This window comes from Saccopteryx bilineata, chromosome 2 (genome assembly GCF_036850765.1).
Source record: "Saccopteryx bilineata isolate mSacBil1 chromosome 2, mSacBil1_pri_phased_curated, whole genome shotgun sequence".
Taxonomy (NCBI): domain Eukaryota; kingdom Metazoa; phylum Chordata; class Mammalia; order Chiroptera; family Emballonuridae; genus Saccopteryx; species Saccopteryx bilineata.
The window spans coordinates 80426092-80443325 of NC_089491.1; the positions used below are offsets into that span (position 1 = coordinate 80426092).

General features: G+C 42.7%; 1 protein-coding gene across 1 annotated transcript in view; it reads right to left on the reverse strand.

The window, feature by feature from the left end:
* Positions 1-13070, reverse strand: part of SAXO1 (stabilizer of axonemal microtubules 1) — a 49108-nt gene extending 36038 nt beyond the window's left edge. Inside the window, exons 1-5 of the mRNA XM_066254362.1 lie at positions 13010-13070; positions 12249-12492; positions 11752-11878; positions 8759-8958; positions 3592-3771 (exon numbers count right to left, since the gene is read on the reverse strand). Coding sequence (XP_066110459.1) covers positions 3592-3771; positions 8759-8958; positions 11752-11878; positions 12249-12492; positions 13010-13070 — 812 coding nt within the window. The remainder of the gene's footprint in view (positions 1-3591; positions 3772-8758; positions 8959-11751; positions 11879-12248; positions 12493-13009) is intronic.
* Positions 13071-17234: the final 4164 nt, after the last annotated feature.

Below are 17234 nucleotides of genomic sequence, written 5' to 3' on the forward strand. Positions count from 1 at the left end.
TGCAGGTCTATTCAAACCAAAGGCAGGTTCTATGAGAAGGAATTACCAAGAACTGCAGGAAAACTTCATACTAAGAGAGCTGAAAATCACAAGCATTCTCTTTATGGCACCTGCTGTAAATCCCTGAGATTTATAGTCAGGAAGAGTTGTGCGCAGCTGTAATCACACCTCATGCTGGGATGATAACCTTTCCAGAAACCAGGTGTTTTTTGTGTCTGGTCTTAATCACCAAAGCCAGCCAAGTCCTGGGCCACATGACTTTATCATGCAGCAGGTGGCAGCCCCACAGCCCGTCTCAGAAACCAAGCCAGGTCAGACATTAGATACAGAAGTGGGTGGGGACATTCTGGTACTAAGGTTCCTAAGGGCAGGGTGGTGACAATCCATGCAGACACCGGGGTGTACAGACACCAGGCTGACCCATCTCTTCTCCCAGAAGCCTCTGGTGGGGCACCCAGATGACAGCTCTGCATTTCTTGATAAGGAACAGTTTTGTTGTATGTACACATATATGAATCAGCCTCTGCTGATTTCATAAGGTTCAGAAAAAAATGGTTGGTAAAATCCTGATTTGTTCACTTATCTTTCAGAAAAGATGGTTGGTAAAATCCTGATTTCTGTTCATTTATCTCAATGACAACTCACTAGAACTTAAAAAAGCAAAGCCTGACGGGGACACTGTTTTGTTCTTGGTCTGTGAACACGAGTGCCCAGCATGGAAGGCACGGGGCTGACGTACAGGGCAGAGAAAAGATGTCATCTGCTCATTTCTCCCTTAGTTCTCTTTCTGGGGAAGAAAATAAAGGACAGGGGAGAAATATTTCTGCTCTTTTTCCTTCCCATGAGTAACCTTGATCCTCCCCCGTTTTCTTCTTAAAGCCCCTATGATCATTAACTTGTTTTGGAAATTCTGTCAGTTTCTGCATTCCTCCACTCAGGCCACATCTTGACATGAATGATATTATTACTCTGACTCTGGCAAGGGCAGAGAGGCCTTCGGATGATATGTTTATTGTTGTAAGTGACATGAGACACGGATAATTTAGGACAGGTCAGAGGGGAAGTTTTTGTTTTGCAAAGTGCTATGGGGAGGCAGGAGGGCCTGTGAGGCTCAATGTGAGGGCTCAGAGCCAGGTGACGGAGCAGGGCTCCTGCCCCAGAGAGAAGGCTTATCCTCCTCCTGAGCTTGTGGACAATAAACAGAAAGCATTCAACACACAGCCCTAAAACACCCTTTTCTGTATTTCCAGGACATGAAACAGATCCCTAATACAACATCTGAAGTTGTTCTGTATTTTACATTCACAATTCCTGCAAATTGGGTATAAAGAGACTGAGAAGACCAGCACCTAGCGGCTGAATGTGGTGTCTGCAAGCCATTCCTCAACACAGCTCTCATCCTTTACTACCAGTCACACGTCTCTTAAGCACGTGCCAGGACTTTTCCAAGGTTTCTTAAAAGGGAAAGCAATGCTCTAGAAGACTTCACATCTCTTGCTGTGGTCTTTAAACTCTTAGAAACTAAGAATGCTTTTTTTCCCTTGGTAAAATGAAGCCCAGACTTTAAGGTTCATGTTGTTGAATAAGTCATGGGATAAAACACAGGGTATGCAAATTACAGTTTTTTCAAGAAGGACCTGGAAATCTCACAGTTAAACCAAATTATTTACGAGAACTGCCTAGCATAAAAGTGACCTGATTGAAGTCAAGCGTCAGACAAGGACTTGGCTCCCTCCCATCGTCTGGCTGCCCCATCCGGAGGTTCCCACCAAGCTCAGGAATCCTTTGACTTTATTTCTCCCCTTGTCTCCCCTTGTGGGTCTTTTCTGCCCCATAACCCAGATGTGGACTTCCTTTGAATTTAAAAGATAGCAACTTTCAGTAGGAACACTATTCCTCCAACCCATAATCTCAACAGAAGATGTTTCCAGGCCTATCCTGGGGGTACCTGGGGGTAGAACGAATGAGAGCTGTTCTGCTCAGCCTCAGGTCATCTGAGGCCTTTACCACAAAAGCACAAAGTTAGAGGCACAGGGAAAAATCGTATCAGGACTTCAGCACCTATAACGTGCAAGCACTGTGCTGCAGCCGTGCGACAAGGGGAGGTGGCACAGGCAGAGGATGTGTCCATCCTCAGTCTCAGCTGGGGAGTGAGCCACACAGTCTGAAATGCTTCCTGGCTGCATGCAGAGATATTTCTACTCCAATGAGTTACCAGTCGCAAGTTACCACCTGGTGGTAACTAGTCCGTCAATGGCAGATTCTGTTAGAATCATGGCAACATGTAGCACAATCCTGAACTTGATTATTTATCCCACCCTCTCAAGACAGATATCTGCAACCCAAATACATTAAGCCAGTGGTGAGATTCAGCCATTTCGCACCAGTTCGGCAGAACTGATACCTAATTTTTGTTGAGTTCAGCAAACCAGTTGGTAAAATGGCACTTGTAATTAGGCTTCTCTCTAAGGGTGGGCGCCTGGGCAGCTGTCCAATGTGAAAATCACAAATTTATATTCCTTACTCTTTTTTAACATTCATCTGCACAACAGTGTATTCGAAGCACCCATAGTAATGTTCATTCTGTCCATAGGTGAAAAAAATTTGATGGAACTATGCTTGTAATATTTATTTATTCATTTCATAAGACTCATTATACCTTTGATGAAATATTACATTTTAATCCCCTCACCTTTGTTACTTCAGTAAACAAACATATAATGTAAAGAGAAAAAGTACCAAACAACCAGGAGGTGACAAGCTGTCATTGGAAATATCTTAAATAATAGTTTTATTGTTTTTTGTCAGATATTATTTAATATTTTTTCATTAATATTCTAAAACTCATAATATAATCTAGTTTTGTGTACCTCTTTTGTTGTTCTTATTTAAGTGTTAAATGCATGAAATAATAAACTACCTTTAAGGTATATCAGTTTTTTATACTTAAAACGGTCATTAAGGCAGAGAACTGGTTGTTAAATTATTCGAATCCCACCTCTGCGCTGAGCCCTGTGGTTCAGTCTCTGCACAGAACTGGATTTAAAGAATCAGAGTTTACAAGGCAAGAGTTATTTAAAAGGAAATATTCTTCCTTCATATTCTTGAAGAACACTCAAGGGAAACACAATTCAAAACCTATAGCATAATTTCAAAAAAGGCCACTCTTTCTCCATTGCTGAGTTCTCTTCCCACAACCAACACCATTACTACCACCCAAGGTGACCTGGAGCTGAGCTGCCAAAGCCCAAAGCTCCTCTTTCAGCAGTCCCCCTCTTTCCACCCCTTTATTACTTTGCTTAACTTCCAACTCTTTTTATGTAGATTGATTTAGTCTTTCCCCTCCCCTCCTTTCCCACCTCCACACAAAAATCCTTTCTCTTTAGGAGGAGATTGGGAAAAACTGAACAGATGAATACATGCAAGATTTTCTTTCAGAAATAGTAAATGACCAATAAGACATTAATAGCATGTGTTGACAGCGCACATTAACGCAATATTGAACATTTTTTGTACATTAATTTTGTGCATTGGTATTGTACATTACCCCATTACTGTTATCTGTTCATTTATTCATACCACTGCCCTTACCTGAAAGTAGTCAGGCCTTCCATTGGTATGGACCCTTTCTGGTACTCCATCTTGGGCTTGAAGGACTCTCTGGGCAGGTATGAGTAATAGAGAGGGTAGTTCTCGGTGTACTCGGAGAGAAGACATGGTTTCTCTGTCCTATCGTAAATCTTGGTAGGGAGATGTGGACAGTGATGCCGCCTATAAAACCAATGAAGTTAGGCCGGTTACCTTCCTGAGAAGATTATATCGTTTGATGATGTTACCTTCTCAAAATGTGACCCAGACTATAAAGTCATGACTGCTGTCATCGAAAACAGAAATTTCACCCTTCCTTTTCTCTATTGAACTATGTAAAATTTGCACAACTTTTTAAATGATCCATAACTACAATTAGTTAATTGTCAAAATTCTTTGGATCATAAAGCTACACATAAGCATGGCTGATGTGCAGCTGTTACATGTGCCATAGTACTTGTTTAAATACTTCCCTACATAATAGTTAAATGGGTGTTGACCATGAGCCCTCTGAGTAGCAACTCAGCTGCCCCAAGCCCTCCCCTGACACCCCTCTGTCACCTAACAGTTAAGGGCTTAACATCTGACCTAACCTAGTGCTCCAAGGCTGTGCTTTGGGGTCAGGCTGTCTTTCCTCACTGGTTCTGGGTCAGTTCAGAATATCATCCTTGCATACAAGTAGCATGCTATACACCACTGACCATATCAAACCATTGCTCAGTTGAAATCCTGGCTGTTTTATTCTTTCTGTTCTCAGCTCAATTGCTGCCTCCTTAGAAAAACCTCCACTGATCATCTTATACCGAAAATACGCCCCCCTACCCACAGCCCTCTCACAGTTACTCTTACCACCCTGCACCTTTCTAATCACTTACTGTTCTCTGTGATGGGCACATCTGTTGGTGAGTGTATTGTCTGTCTCGTCTAGCAAGTTCAGGACCTTCTCTATCCTGCTCACTGCCACACCCCTACTACTTCATATCCTGCCTGGCACACAGTAGGCATTCAGTAAACATTAATTAAATGAATGACTATATAAAAGAATGATTAAATAAACTCTATGCGTCATCATGCAGGTAGTAAATAAATAAATAATTTGCAGTTATACTTTATAGTGAGCTTTTCCTTCTACATGCTAGTAATAAACAAACCTTATTATTCTACTAACTGCTGGACAAAGGGCAGCTATTTGAGCTCTCAACAACTAAGGAGTGTATCAATCATCTGTGTGCCACATAGAATCCTTACAAACCAGTTGGGGTACCTCTAATCATCAGGCACCAGCACATCCACAAAACCCTATTAGTGACTTCCAACTCGGTTATATCAAGGAATGACATGGAATTATCATAGAATTTTTTACACTGAGCTGATTTTAATTACAGAAACTGAACCACACAGCACTCTGGGGCAAAGCACAGGGGAGGAGAGAAGGGAAGAAAAAGCTGGAAAAACAAATATACTGAGAATTCATCCCTCTCTACTCTTAAGCTATTTTCTAGACAACAATTAATGAGCTGTTTCTATTAATAAGTTAGACCCTCCATGTAAATGTTGCTGCCACCAGTACTATTACTGGGCACCTCTCTTCAACTCTCCAAGCCCCAGAGAAAAGGACTGACTACTGTATTGTTCCATGAACACAACTGCATATAAACAACAGCCTTTACGGAGATCTCTTATTTTCTTCTCATTCAGAGATTTCTGTCTTGCATAGCCATAAGATGATATAAACTTGTCATATTTACTTTTTATTTTTGTCATTATAAAGTGTTATTGATTCATGAGGAATATTTTAGGTTTTTCTAATTATTTACAGGGAGATCTTCTGTAAATATTCTGTCCTTATACTATGAATATCTGAATTTCACAATATTACATATGCTCAATAAGGCCCTGGTCAGTTGGTTCAGTGGTAGAGCATCGGCCCAGCATGTGGATGTCCCAGGTTCCATTCCCATCAGGGCACACAAGAGAAGCAACCATCTGCTTCTCCACCCCTCCCCCTCCTCTCCCTCTCCCCTCCCTACCTCCTTCAGCCATGGCTTGATTGGGTTAAGCACATCAGCCCCAGGAACTGAGGATGGCTCCTGTGGAGCCTCCACCTCAGGTGCTAAAAACCGCTTGGTGTGAGAGCATGGCCTCAGATGGGCAGAGCTTTGGCCCCAGACAAGGGTTGCCCAGTGGATCCTGGTTGGGGCACATGAGGGATTCTATCTATCTCTCCTCCTCTCACTTGGAAAAAGAAGAAAAATAAATACGCTCAATAAAAGTTTCATTTTCCTTTCTCAAAATGCACATCATTGGCCTTAATACAGAATGATCAACATGTATTTATATTATATATATATGTGATATAAAGTATCTCTTAATGATAGGAACGTAAGTTGGGTGATTCAATCTTCTGTTCATTCAAGATAAATGGTTGTTTTATAGTAAAAATTACCATCTCCTACAGTATAAAAACATTAGCTTCTACTACCATTCTGAGCTCATGATCCATCCAATTATCTGAGATTTCAATATGAGCCAATTAGTACCTTAGTATCCTACTTTTTAGAATTCCTACAAACCTCAAATCAAAAGCCAAGAAGTGTGTTGACTACCAAAAATATCACCCGCATTCTTTGACAGAAAAGTCAAGATTTTATTAAGGATAACAGATTCAGGCACTGGCAATAAAACAACTCCACAGACGTAGCAATATTTTCCCTCTCCAGTGCCCTTGTTTTTTAAAACCAGTAAAACTTTGCTTTTATATGACCCACTTTCTATATTGTTACTTTTTAAAACTGTAACATACTATAAAGGCTTATTCCAAAAGAAAAATAAATTTAATGGCAAAATACTACATCGTGATTGGTATCATGAGAGGGGATTTTAGTATAGAAAACACTTGTATCCAGACGTTGATGTTCCATTAAATGGAATTATATCTAATATATATTTATAGGGCAGATTTTATTTATTTGACTTGTTGCTAGTTAACTAAAACCTTGTCTTACTTTGAAATAGCAAAACTCTTATTTCAAAGTAAGTATTTCATTGCCTGCGATCGCTCAACAGTTTGCCTCCTTTCCTTACCTGCACCCACACACCCTGAATATCCCTCTCAAGCCACCAAGCACCATGACTTCTTGTTGGTCTTTATCAAGGAGTTCCTCAAGGATAAAGACCAAGTCTGACATCTCTATGTTCTGGAAGCTAGCCCAATGCCTGACATATATATTTAGTTAACAAATGGATGAGCAGCTGTGTATTGTATAGGGAGATGAACTACTGAACAAGAGATATTATAAAGAAAATGAATTGTTCTAACATTAGTAGAGTGAAAAGAGAAAAGACTGATTCTCAATTTTTATGAATCTGGATGGTACCTAAACAAGGTTTATGAAATCACCATATTTGGGGTATTTAATAATAGTCTTGACAGCCATGAACCAAAAAAATGAGACCTCTTCAAGCACCCTGTTCTGTGTATCATTTTAGGAGCTGCCTTGGTCACCATGCTCAGGAGGACACTCAAAGAAGCCAAGATGGCACCAATGGACAGCAAAGAGAAAAGGGAGGGAGAAGGTGTTTTAATCTATCAGCACTCTCTAAAGTCTTTCCACTCCAAGCTTTTCTAAAGAACCAGAAGGAAAGGGAAATAATATTGCTGTTTTCTGATATGCAAATGATAAAGGAAGTAGGAGAGACCTTTCAGTGGAACCCAGAAAGAATAAAGCAATAGTTGACTCCAAGCTAGAATCATAAAATTTTAAAATTAAGAGGCCAGGAGAATATCAGATCCAATGTCCCCACTCTGTAGATAAAACTCTGAAGCTCAGAGAGCAAGCAAGCTACATGCCCTGCTGTAGGCGGAACCTAGCTCTCTAGTGCATCTCAGTGACGAGGTAGGTTTCCTGACGCACACCTAGTTCAAAGCTATCTATAACTCAGGTAACCTTCAAATGGATGACAACTTTAAGGATGTAACAGATACCTCTAGACTAGCACCACCCGATAGAAAGAGAACACAAGCTATAAATGAGAGCCACATATGTCATTTTAAATTTCCTAGTAACCACATTGAAAAAGGTAAAAAGAAGCAGGCAAAATTAATTTTTATATTTTAATTTTAACCTAATATATTAAAATATTAGCATTTCAACATGTAATCAAATATAAAAAATATAGAGATTTTATTTTCTTGCTACATCTTCAAATTCCAGTATGTGTTTCACATTAACAGCATATATCAGTCAGGACTACCTCATTTCAAGTGCTCGACAGCCACCAGTGGTGATGGCTTTCCTACTGGAAAGTGTGGGTTAGGATTTGAAGACACAAACAAAAGGAACACAAGCACTCAAGTGCTGGAAGTTTTCCCTGCAAGTGGAGGAAAGGCAAAGGTGCTTAGAAATATTTTGTTGACTAATATGGTATTTGTCTCATTCTTGAACTCTCTGACCTGCTTTAGTGTGACATAATCAAAGGCATTAAAAGACATGAAAAATTAACTGGAGTTTTCTGTAATCCCCTCACCCCACAGAGCTGAGCGTCAGTTTTCTGCACCTGTAACACTCCCTAGAACAGGCATCCCCAAACTATGGCCCAGGGGCCACATGCGGCCCCCTGAGGCCATTTATCTGGCCCCCCGCTGCACTTTCGGAAGGGGCACCTCTTTCATTGGTGGTCAGTGAGAGGAGCACTGTATGTGGTGGCCCTCCAATGGTCTGAGGGACAGTGAACTGGCCCTCTGTGTAAAAAGTTTGGAGACCCCTGCAATTTCTCTCCTTCCTACCTCTTTCACTTTTCCAAAATGCTTCTCTTTCTTCAAGGGCAGTGCTTAAATGGCCCGTCTTGAATGCCACCACCAGCACCACCATCCCAGGAAGCTAACTGATGACCCTACTGTTACTGGCTGTGAATCTCCTTTTTCTCCACGTGTGCATGGTGTTTTGCCCTTTCTCCTTTAGGACACTTTACCTTTTGTACTACCTTACAGTACTCTACTCACAAACTTTCAGGTTAAGCATTTTCATAGTTGCAAAAAAGCTGGTTATCAAAACAAAAGCATGGCAACTCTTCCTGCCACCAACATGAGCAACATGAAGAGCAGTAGCCAGCAGTAGAAACTCTGGACTTTCCAAACAAATGAACTTCCAACAGTCTTTTAGAGCCTAACCTGTTTGTAAAGAGAACAGCATCTGTGGAAATCCATGACTTGTTCTGCCTCTGCCACGGTCTTTTGGGCCACCCTGCTGAGCCTAGCCTGGCAGGGGCAATGAAGAGGGCCCTCCTTTGCTCCAGGAAGTAGAGTGCATGGCGGAAAGGGACATGAGGCAGGAAGATCTGGTTTCCAATCCTACCTCGGCCGCTGACTGCCTAGGCAATGTTGAGAAAATTAGTTACTTAACTCCTCTGAACTTCAATTTTCTGCCCTATAATACTTTGGTTGTTGGTAAAAACTCCTACTTTAGTATTCTTATATGGATTAAATCAGATATCAAAGATTAAAATGCCTAGCCCAGTCAAAGGCAAGCACTCTGTAATTTAACAGGCTATGTTATTGACATATTACTATACACCACATGGGTGAAGATGTTTATATATGACCAATCTAATCCTCACAGCGATGCTATGAAAGACACAACATTATTATCCCATTTATAAACATGAAAACTGCAGTCTAGGAGAGGTTACCTTGCTCAAGGTCACATAGTCAGAGGATGATGAAATCGGCACTAGGGCCCCAGGTCTTCCGCCCAATTCCAACGCCTGTGCTCTTTAGCATGGCCATCTACTCTGTGACTTGATGGGATGCTGCTCTGTAACATACACTTCTGTTTCCTGGCTGCTTGGATAAACCTAAGGGCAGTCCATTAATTGGCAGTTCTTAGGCCCTCCCCTTCACCATCCCCTTAAGTACACAGAGTCTTCCAAGGTAAGGCACTCTCCCCTTTCCTGCAGACCCTCAAACTATTCTAATATAGACCAACAAATATATACAATTCCAAAAACTTTTTAATATTCTGATCTTTCTACAGAACTCTGTTCACTGCCTAAACAAGAGAGTCTCACTAGATAAATTAGTAATAGCAACAACCAGGACACCAAAGACTATGCAATGCTGAATCCAGAAGGACCCTAGAGGTCAGTCAGCCCGACAGCTTCATCATACAGATGTGGACACTGAGGTCCAGAGGTGAGAGGTGCTGCCCAAAGCCACACAGCTGGTCAGCAGCAGCGTTCATCCCAGGTCCCATAACACCTCCCACTTCCATTAACAGTCCAATTGAAAACTCAAAGTTCAGACTCTTAAAGGATTTGCAGCCTGCTTTTCCTGTTTCCTAGTAATTGGAAGCCTGTGACCTGTTGCAGCAGCTGTGTGAGGGAGGAAAATACTTGGAGCAGAAAATGCATTCGTGGTCTAGAAGAGGGAAAGGTGCCAAGGATCACCGAACCTCAAGTCCTAAAGGTCATCATTCCAAGCCAATAGTTTCAAACCCTTTGAGGGTGTCCAGAGCAACACAGATCCTAGAGACAGGGTCTACCCAGAAGAGGACTCATGTCTCTGGAATGTCCTTCTTCCTGAACAGCTTACCAAGTGGATCCAATTAGCCTCTGGGGGTGGGTAAAGCCGATGCTTTTCCTGAAGTGCATGTGTATCCAGCAGAGGTTTATAAAAGTTTTAAATATTTACTAAAATTTGTTCTCGCATATTTATAGTATATCCAGAGGCAAAGAGACAAGTGAAAATGCTTTTATGAACTGCAAATTAAGACCTTTTTTGAACATACACAGATACATTTAATGCCAAGCTTAAGACAAGACAACTCATACTTCCTATCTCTTTTATATAGAGCTTTTAAAAAAATTGGTAAGAGGCCCTGGCCGGTTGGCTCAGCGGTAGAGCATCGGCCTGGCATGCAGGGGTCCGGGGGTTCGATTCCCGGCTGGGGCACACAGGAGAGGCGCTCATCTGCTTCTCCACCCCTCCCCCTCTCCTTCCTCTCTGTCTCTCTCTTCTCCTCCCGCAGCCGAGACTCCATTGGAGCAAAGATGGCCCGGGTGCTGGGGATGGCTCTGTGGCCTCTGCCTCAGGCACTAGAATGGCTCTGGATGCATCAGAGCGATGCTCCAGATGGGCAGAACATCGCCCCCTGGTGGGCATGCCGGGTGGATCCTGGTCGGGCGCATGCGGGAGTCTGTCTGACTGCCTCCCCGTTTCCAGCTTCGGAAAAATGAAAAAAAAAAATTTGTAAGAAATCTGAGTAACTCCAGTTTATATTCTGCCCATGGTGCTAGGGAACTGAGCAGGGATTATAAACTAGAACTTTGGTGGTGACTAATCTTTCAGGGGACCAAATTCTGGGTGACAGAAAGCAGGGGCACAGCTTTCAATATGTGAGGAGAACAAGCAACCTTACAGACTATCTGGTACTAATGTGGCAAATAGATGCAACTGATGGACCAACTCTCAGTGGCTGCCTGAGGGGCCACACGGAAAAAACTCATAGGTCCAACCAAGTTTGCTAAGAAAGACCATCTTGATTGATCAGCATGTCTGTCAAGGGTGCCAGGTTAGAGAAGTAAGGATGGGTGATAAATGTATGAATGAGTCAACCAACAAAAGGGAAGCAAAGGAAGGAGGGAATTCTGGGAAATGTCCACACACTATTGAAAATGGTAACTTGTCGGTAACACACATTTGGAAAACATTTAGAATAACACAAAGCCATAAAAAATATGAATACAGTTGCTGAGCAGAGAAAGGAATAAGAACATGGCCAAAACCTGAAAGAACATCATATTTAAGAAGCAAGGCGCCTGGCCTATGGTGGCACAGTGGATAAACCTTCAGCCTGGAATGTCAAGGTTGCTGGTTTGAAACCCTGGGCTTCCCTGGTCAAGGCACATACAGGAAGCGAGCAATGAACAACTCACATGAAGCAACTATGAGTTGTTACTTCCCATTCCATGCTCCCCTTTCTCTCCTGCCTCTGTAAAATCAATAAAGTATTTTTAAAAAAAGAAGCAGCAAGGCAAAGAAGTTTCAGAGCGTGGGAAACTTATAAAAAGAAAAAAATTCAGTGGGAGAGAGGCCAAATGTAGAAAAGAGTTTAAGGGTTCAACAATTAAATGCCACAGAAAAATCCAAGGCAGGAAGGCTGAGACAAGTCTCGTCTGGTGACTCGGAAGCAGCTCCGGTGGCAGCTGGGCTGGCACGAAGGACTGGGCGCTGCTGAAGGACTGGGCGCTGCTGAAGCAGCCGAGGGTGCGGGAGGCTGCCATGCTGAGAAATCTAACGGCAAAGGCAACAGAAAACTCAAACAGGAGCTCAGGAAGTATTACATGAATTGTTAACGATGTGATTATCATTGTGAGGTAGTAGATAAAAGAAGTGACCTGTCACCTTTGTGGGAGAGATCAGTCACCTCTGCGGGGAGAGAAACAGATTAGCAGACAGGGATTCTATGATAAGCAAAAATAACCGATGGAGCCAGAGTCTGTACTACAAAGATGTGACTAAGGAGGGAAGATGGATGGAGTTACAGAGACAAATTGAGAGGCGAGATGGGCATCTGAGCAGCAGCAATCTGAGGGCCGCCACCCAGGGCATAGAGCATCCTTAGAGAGAAAGCAGAATGCTGGGAAGGGCAGCCAGAAGAGACCCAAAGTGCACACTGAGCACTCCGGCGAGCGTGCCAAAGGGGCAATGAGAAGAGTGCAGACTTTCTTCAGGCAGCAGTGACGTTGAGAAGGGCCCACTAGGACCGTCTGGCCCAATGTCAGGCCTCTCCACAATGCTCAGCTCTGAGGCATGATACTCTGTTTCAGCAGAACTAGAGGCTGAGAGGCTGGCAGGGCGGCAGGCAATGGACACTACGGACAGCAGCCCTGCTGGGACTGCGCTGTCTGGCAGTGGGAAGAAGGGAGCTCAGCAGAGCCCATGGTCATTGGACAAATTGTGGACCTGAGGAGAGCAGCAAAGAATATGTTCAGGGCTTTTGCAGAGTTCCTCATGGGCGCCTCCTTGGCAGTCAAAAAAAGAAGTGTTTCCTCGGTGGGGGAAAAAAATTTTTTTTTTAATTAATTGGAGAAACTGCTTCAAGAAGGTGCACTGGTGAAGGAGGTATGGGGTAGGCATTTGGCAATGGCGCGAGCGCGCCTTGAGAGACACTCAGATTGAAATGCACCAGTCACCACGGCACCTTGTCTTTCCAGCCTTTAGAGAACCAATCCTGTGCAGGAAACAGGTACCACTCTAAGCTGTTCGAATTCTGTGTCTCTTCCTCTCTCCCCAAGGCCCCAACAACACACACCCCCAGAACCTTATTCCTACCCCAGTCTCTGTCACTTCTTGCAAGGAGGCCTTCCTGGACCCCCAGATCAGGTCATGTTCACTCTGCTCTTCCCCTTTCACATGCCACACCTGGAGCCCCCGTCAGTCTGACTTCCTGCAGACAGGTCTTGGATACCATGGCCTCGTGCATGGCGTATGATGGGCACTCACTACAGGATAGCTGAGTGTGTGCAAGAACAGGGGCCATAATCACACATGGGCAAGCTATGTCCATTGTGCCTATTCCAACAGCACACTTACACACTGTTTTAAAAAGAAAACCCGGCAGCTAGACCCATATTTGTTTACCCTTGCTGTGTAGTGTTTCCTATGTAAATATAGCCTAGAAATTGGGGTTTTTTGTTGTTGTTTTGTTTTGTTTTTTGTATTTTTCTGAAGCTGGAAACGGGGAGAGACAGACAGACTCCCGCATGCGCCCGACCGGGAACCACCCGGCACGCCCACCAGGGGCGACGCTCTGCCCACCAGGGACCGATGCTCTGCCCCTCCGGGGCGTCGCTCTGCCGTGACCAGAGCCACTCTAGCGCCTGGGGCAGAGGCCAAGGAGCCATCTCCAGCGCCCAGGCCATCTTTGCTCCACTGGAGCCTTGGCTGCGGGAGGGGAAGAGAGAGACAGAGAGGAAGGAGGGGGGTGGAGAAGCAGATGGGCGCTTCTCCTATGTGCCCTGGCTGGGAATTGAACCCGGTTCCCCCGCACGCCAGGCCAACACTCTACCGCTGAGCCAACCGGCCAGGGCCTAGAAATTGGTTTTAAAAAACAAATCCTTGGATCTGATATCAAATCACACACATATTGATACATCATTTGGGCTAGATCACAAATCTGAATGTGAAAGCTAGAATTATGCTTTAGAGGAAAACAGGGGAAGGCAAAGATTTATTAGGTCACAGAAAGTAACCATAAAAGAAGCAGTGAGTAAGTTAAACGTCGTAAAAACCCAAATCTCCTACTCAAAGATGCCATTAAGAAAATAAATAAACAGCCCTGGCTGGTTGGCTCAGCAGTAGAGCACCAACCTAGCATGTGGAAGTCCTGGGTTCAATTCCCAGTCAGGGTACAAAGGAGAGGTAACCATCTGCTCCTCCTCTTCCCCTACCCCTTTCTCTCTGTCTCTGTCTCTGTCTCTCTCTCTCTTTCTCTCTCTCTCTCTTTTCCCCACCCGCAGCCATGGCTTGATTAGTTCTAGCACATCAACCCCAGGCACTGAGGATGGCTCCAGTGAGCCTTTGCCTCAGATGCTAAAAATTGCTTAGTTACCAGTGGCCCCAGATGGACAGAGCATCGGGAGTCACAGGGTGGATCCTGGTTGGGGTGCATGTAGGAGTCTGTCTCTGTATCTCCCCTACTCTCACTTAAAAAAGTTAAAAATAAATAAAAAGAAAATAAATAAGCAAGACATACACTTAGAAACAAAACTGAAAAACAGATATCTGGCAAAGGACTAGTATCACTATATATAAAGATCATCTGTGACTCAAAAATAAAATGACATAAAGAAAAAAAGAAAAAGATTTCAACAGACACATCACAAAAAGATATTCAAATGGACAACATGCATAAAAGTGCTTGCTTAACATCATGAGTCATCAGGGAAATGCAAGTTTCAGTGTAGAGTTAGACTGTTAGAGATTATTCTTGTTTCTTGAAATAGGCCTATAATGTTATGAATTTCCCTCCTAGGCCTGCTTTCACTATGTCCCCTAGATTTTGAGCTGTTGCGTTCACATTTTCATTTGTTTCAAGGTATCTTTTGCTTTTTTCCCTTGATTTCATTGTTATCCCATTCATTAGCCTCCACATCTTTGTGTGTTTTCCAGTTTTTTTCTTATGATTGATTTCTAGTTCCATAGTCAAAGAAGGTGTTTTATATCATTTCAATCTTCTCAAACTTATTGGGACTTGTTTTGCATCCTAACATGTGGTCTATCCTAGAAAATGTTCCATGTGAACTTGAAAAGAAAGTATATTCTGCTGCTTTGGGATGAAATACTTGGAAGATGTCAACTAAATCCAGTTGATCTAGTGTGTCATTTAAGGCCAAAGTTTGTTGATTTCTGCTTGGAAGATGGAAATACACATTTAAACCACAATAAGATACCACTACACACACAACATAATAGCTAAAATTTAAAAGGCTGACAAAAAGCTACTGTTGGCAAAGTGGAACAACTAGAATTGTCATTTTACTATTGGTATAAACGTAAAATGTTCCAAAATACTGGGGTGAACAAAAGTAAGTTTATAGTTGTGAGTATGCAAAAACAGTTACTAAAACTATGGTAATAATCATAATCTGCATATCTTTTTCCATACAAACAGTTGTAAATCTACTTTTGCCACCACCACCACCACCACCCCATATATGGCAGTTTCTATAAGGTGGGCTACTTTGTAGTTCAGCAATTCATTCCTAGGAATTTATCCAAGAGAAATAAAAACCATGCAGTCATGAAAAAGAGTTGAACAAGAATGAGCACTGAAGCTTATTCATATAACCCAAAACTAGAAACAGCCTAAGCATCCATCGATCAGAGAATAAACTGTGGTGTGATTCAAAGGAATACTGCTTGGCCATGAACAGGAACTACTTGCAGCCACACCAGATCAGACACACAGCAGCACGGCTAAATCACAAGAACATTCTGCTGAATGAAAGAAAAATCAAAGGCCAATAGTCTGATTGGGAAGGGGTGTGCAGGAACCTTCTGTGGTGTTGGAATGGTTCTCTATCTTGACAGGGACTTGGGTTACACAGGCACAGGAATTTGTCAAAACTCAGCAAACACACCTCAGGATATGTTCATTTCATTGTAAATTTACCTCAAAAGAAGAAAAAGGTATTCAATATCAAACTGTTGTTAATGATATGAATGCTGTCCTATGTAGGGGAGAAGTTTACTCATCTCAATGATTTACTTTGAAATACATAAGAAAGATGGGTGGATGGGTGGGTGGGTGAGGGGTGACTGGGTGGAGAGATACATCGATGTGATGTTAATGACGGGACCCTGGCAACAGGTCTACAGCCACTCACTTTAAAATTCTTTCAACTTCACTGTATGCTTGAAAATTTCCATAATAAAATATTAACGGAGGAAAAAGAGCAAGAAAAAACATTTCTAAAAATCCCAATCATAGCTTTGTAGTTATGTAAGAAAATGTTCATACTTTTAAAGAAGCATAATGAAGTATGCAGGGATGAAATGACAAGACGTCTAGACTTAATGGATGAACCGAACTTGACAAAATCTTGATAACTACTGATGCTGGAAGATGTACGTATATACACTGGGAATTCACCACTCTATGTTCTCCTTTTTGCAAACTTCAATTTTTTTAATTAGAGAAATATTAAAACAAATCCGTAAGAGGTAGAACTGACATGAAACAAGTGTGTATCTGCTTAAGCAACAGTTCCCTTGAGGCTAATACAGCTTTCGTCCAACCACCTGGGACAAAACAGAATTTTGATTTAAGCTGATGATATGTGCAGAGCCAACAACCAGAGGAAGCTCCTCTTCTCACACGCTGAGGTTTGTGTCAGCTGCACTGGGCTTGTTCCCACATGGCCTTTTAGTGTCCTCCAGCCAAAAAGCAGCAAGCTCCCATACTCAACTGGAGTTCCACTCTCTTCTCAAGAAATCTAGTAAGTATCCTGTGAATTTCAGATGAAACCCAACAGCTGTGCTAAACAAATCCTCCCAAGGTTCTCTTCCAAGCATTGCAAAAAAAACAGCCAAAGCCTCTGTAACCTTTATCTTAAAGCATTAACTGTCCTTGACCCACCCACCTCACCCCTACCCAAGATTAGGTTGCTTGCATAGCACTCTGATTACTCTTATCACAGCATTTATCCCACAACAATATATTTTGTGGGTTCTGTTTTATCCCACAGTACTTTTTAAAATTCTTATGAGTTTCCCAGACTAGGTTCCTTGGGAGGTAGAGGAGAAACATCTAGTTCACTACTAAAAACCAGCTACACATGCCTGCAACACCTACATGCTTACCAAAATGTTTTTGGATGGCTAGATAAACAATTTGTACAACACATACAGTTTACAGAGCTTTCCCATGTGGTTTCATGTTATTTTTCCTGCAACCTGAAGCACTAACCAAGGCAAGAATGATGAACTCCCCACCAATATCCCAGAAGAGGAATGCCGGGGGCCGGGGGAGGGGGGGGACCAGTTCAAGACTTGGCTCAATCCCACAGAACAATCAGTGGTAAGACCAGGGCGAGCCCACTTTTGCTGATTCTTCAAGATGCTCTTTCCATCCCATCAAGCTCCT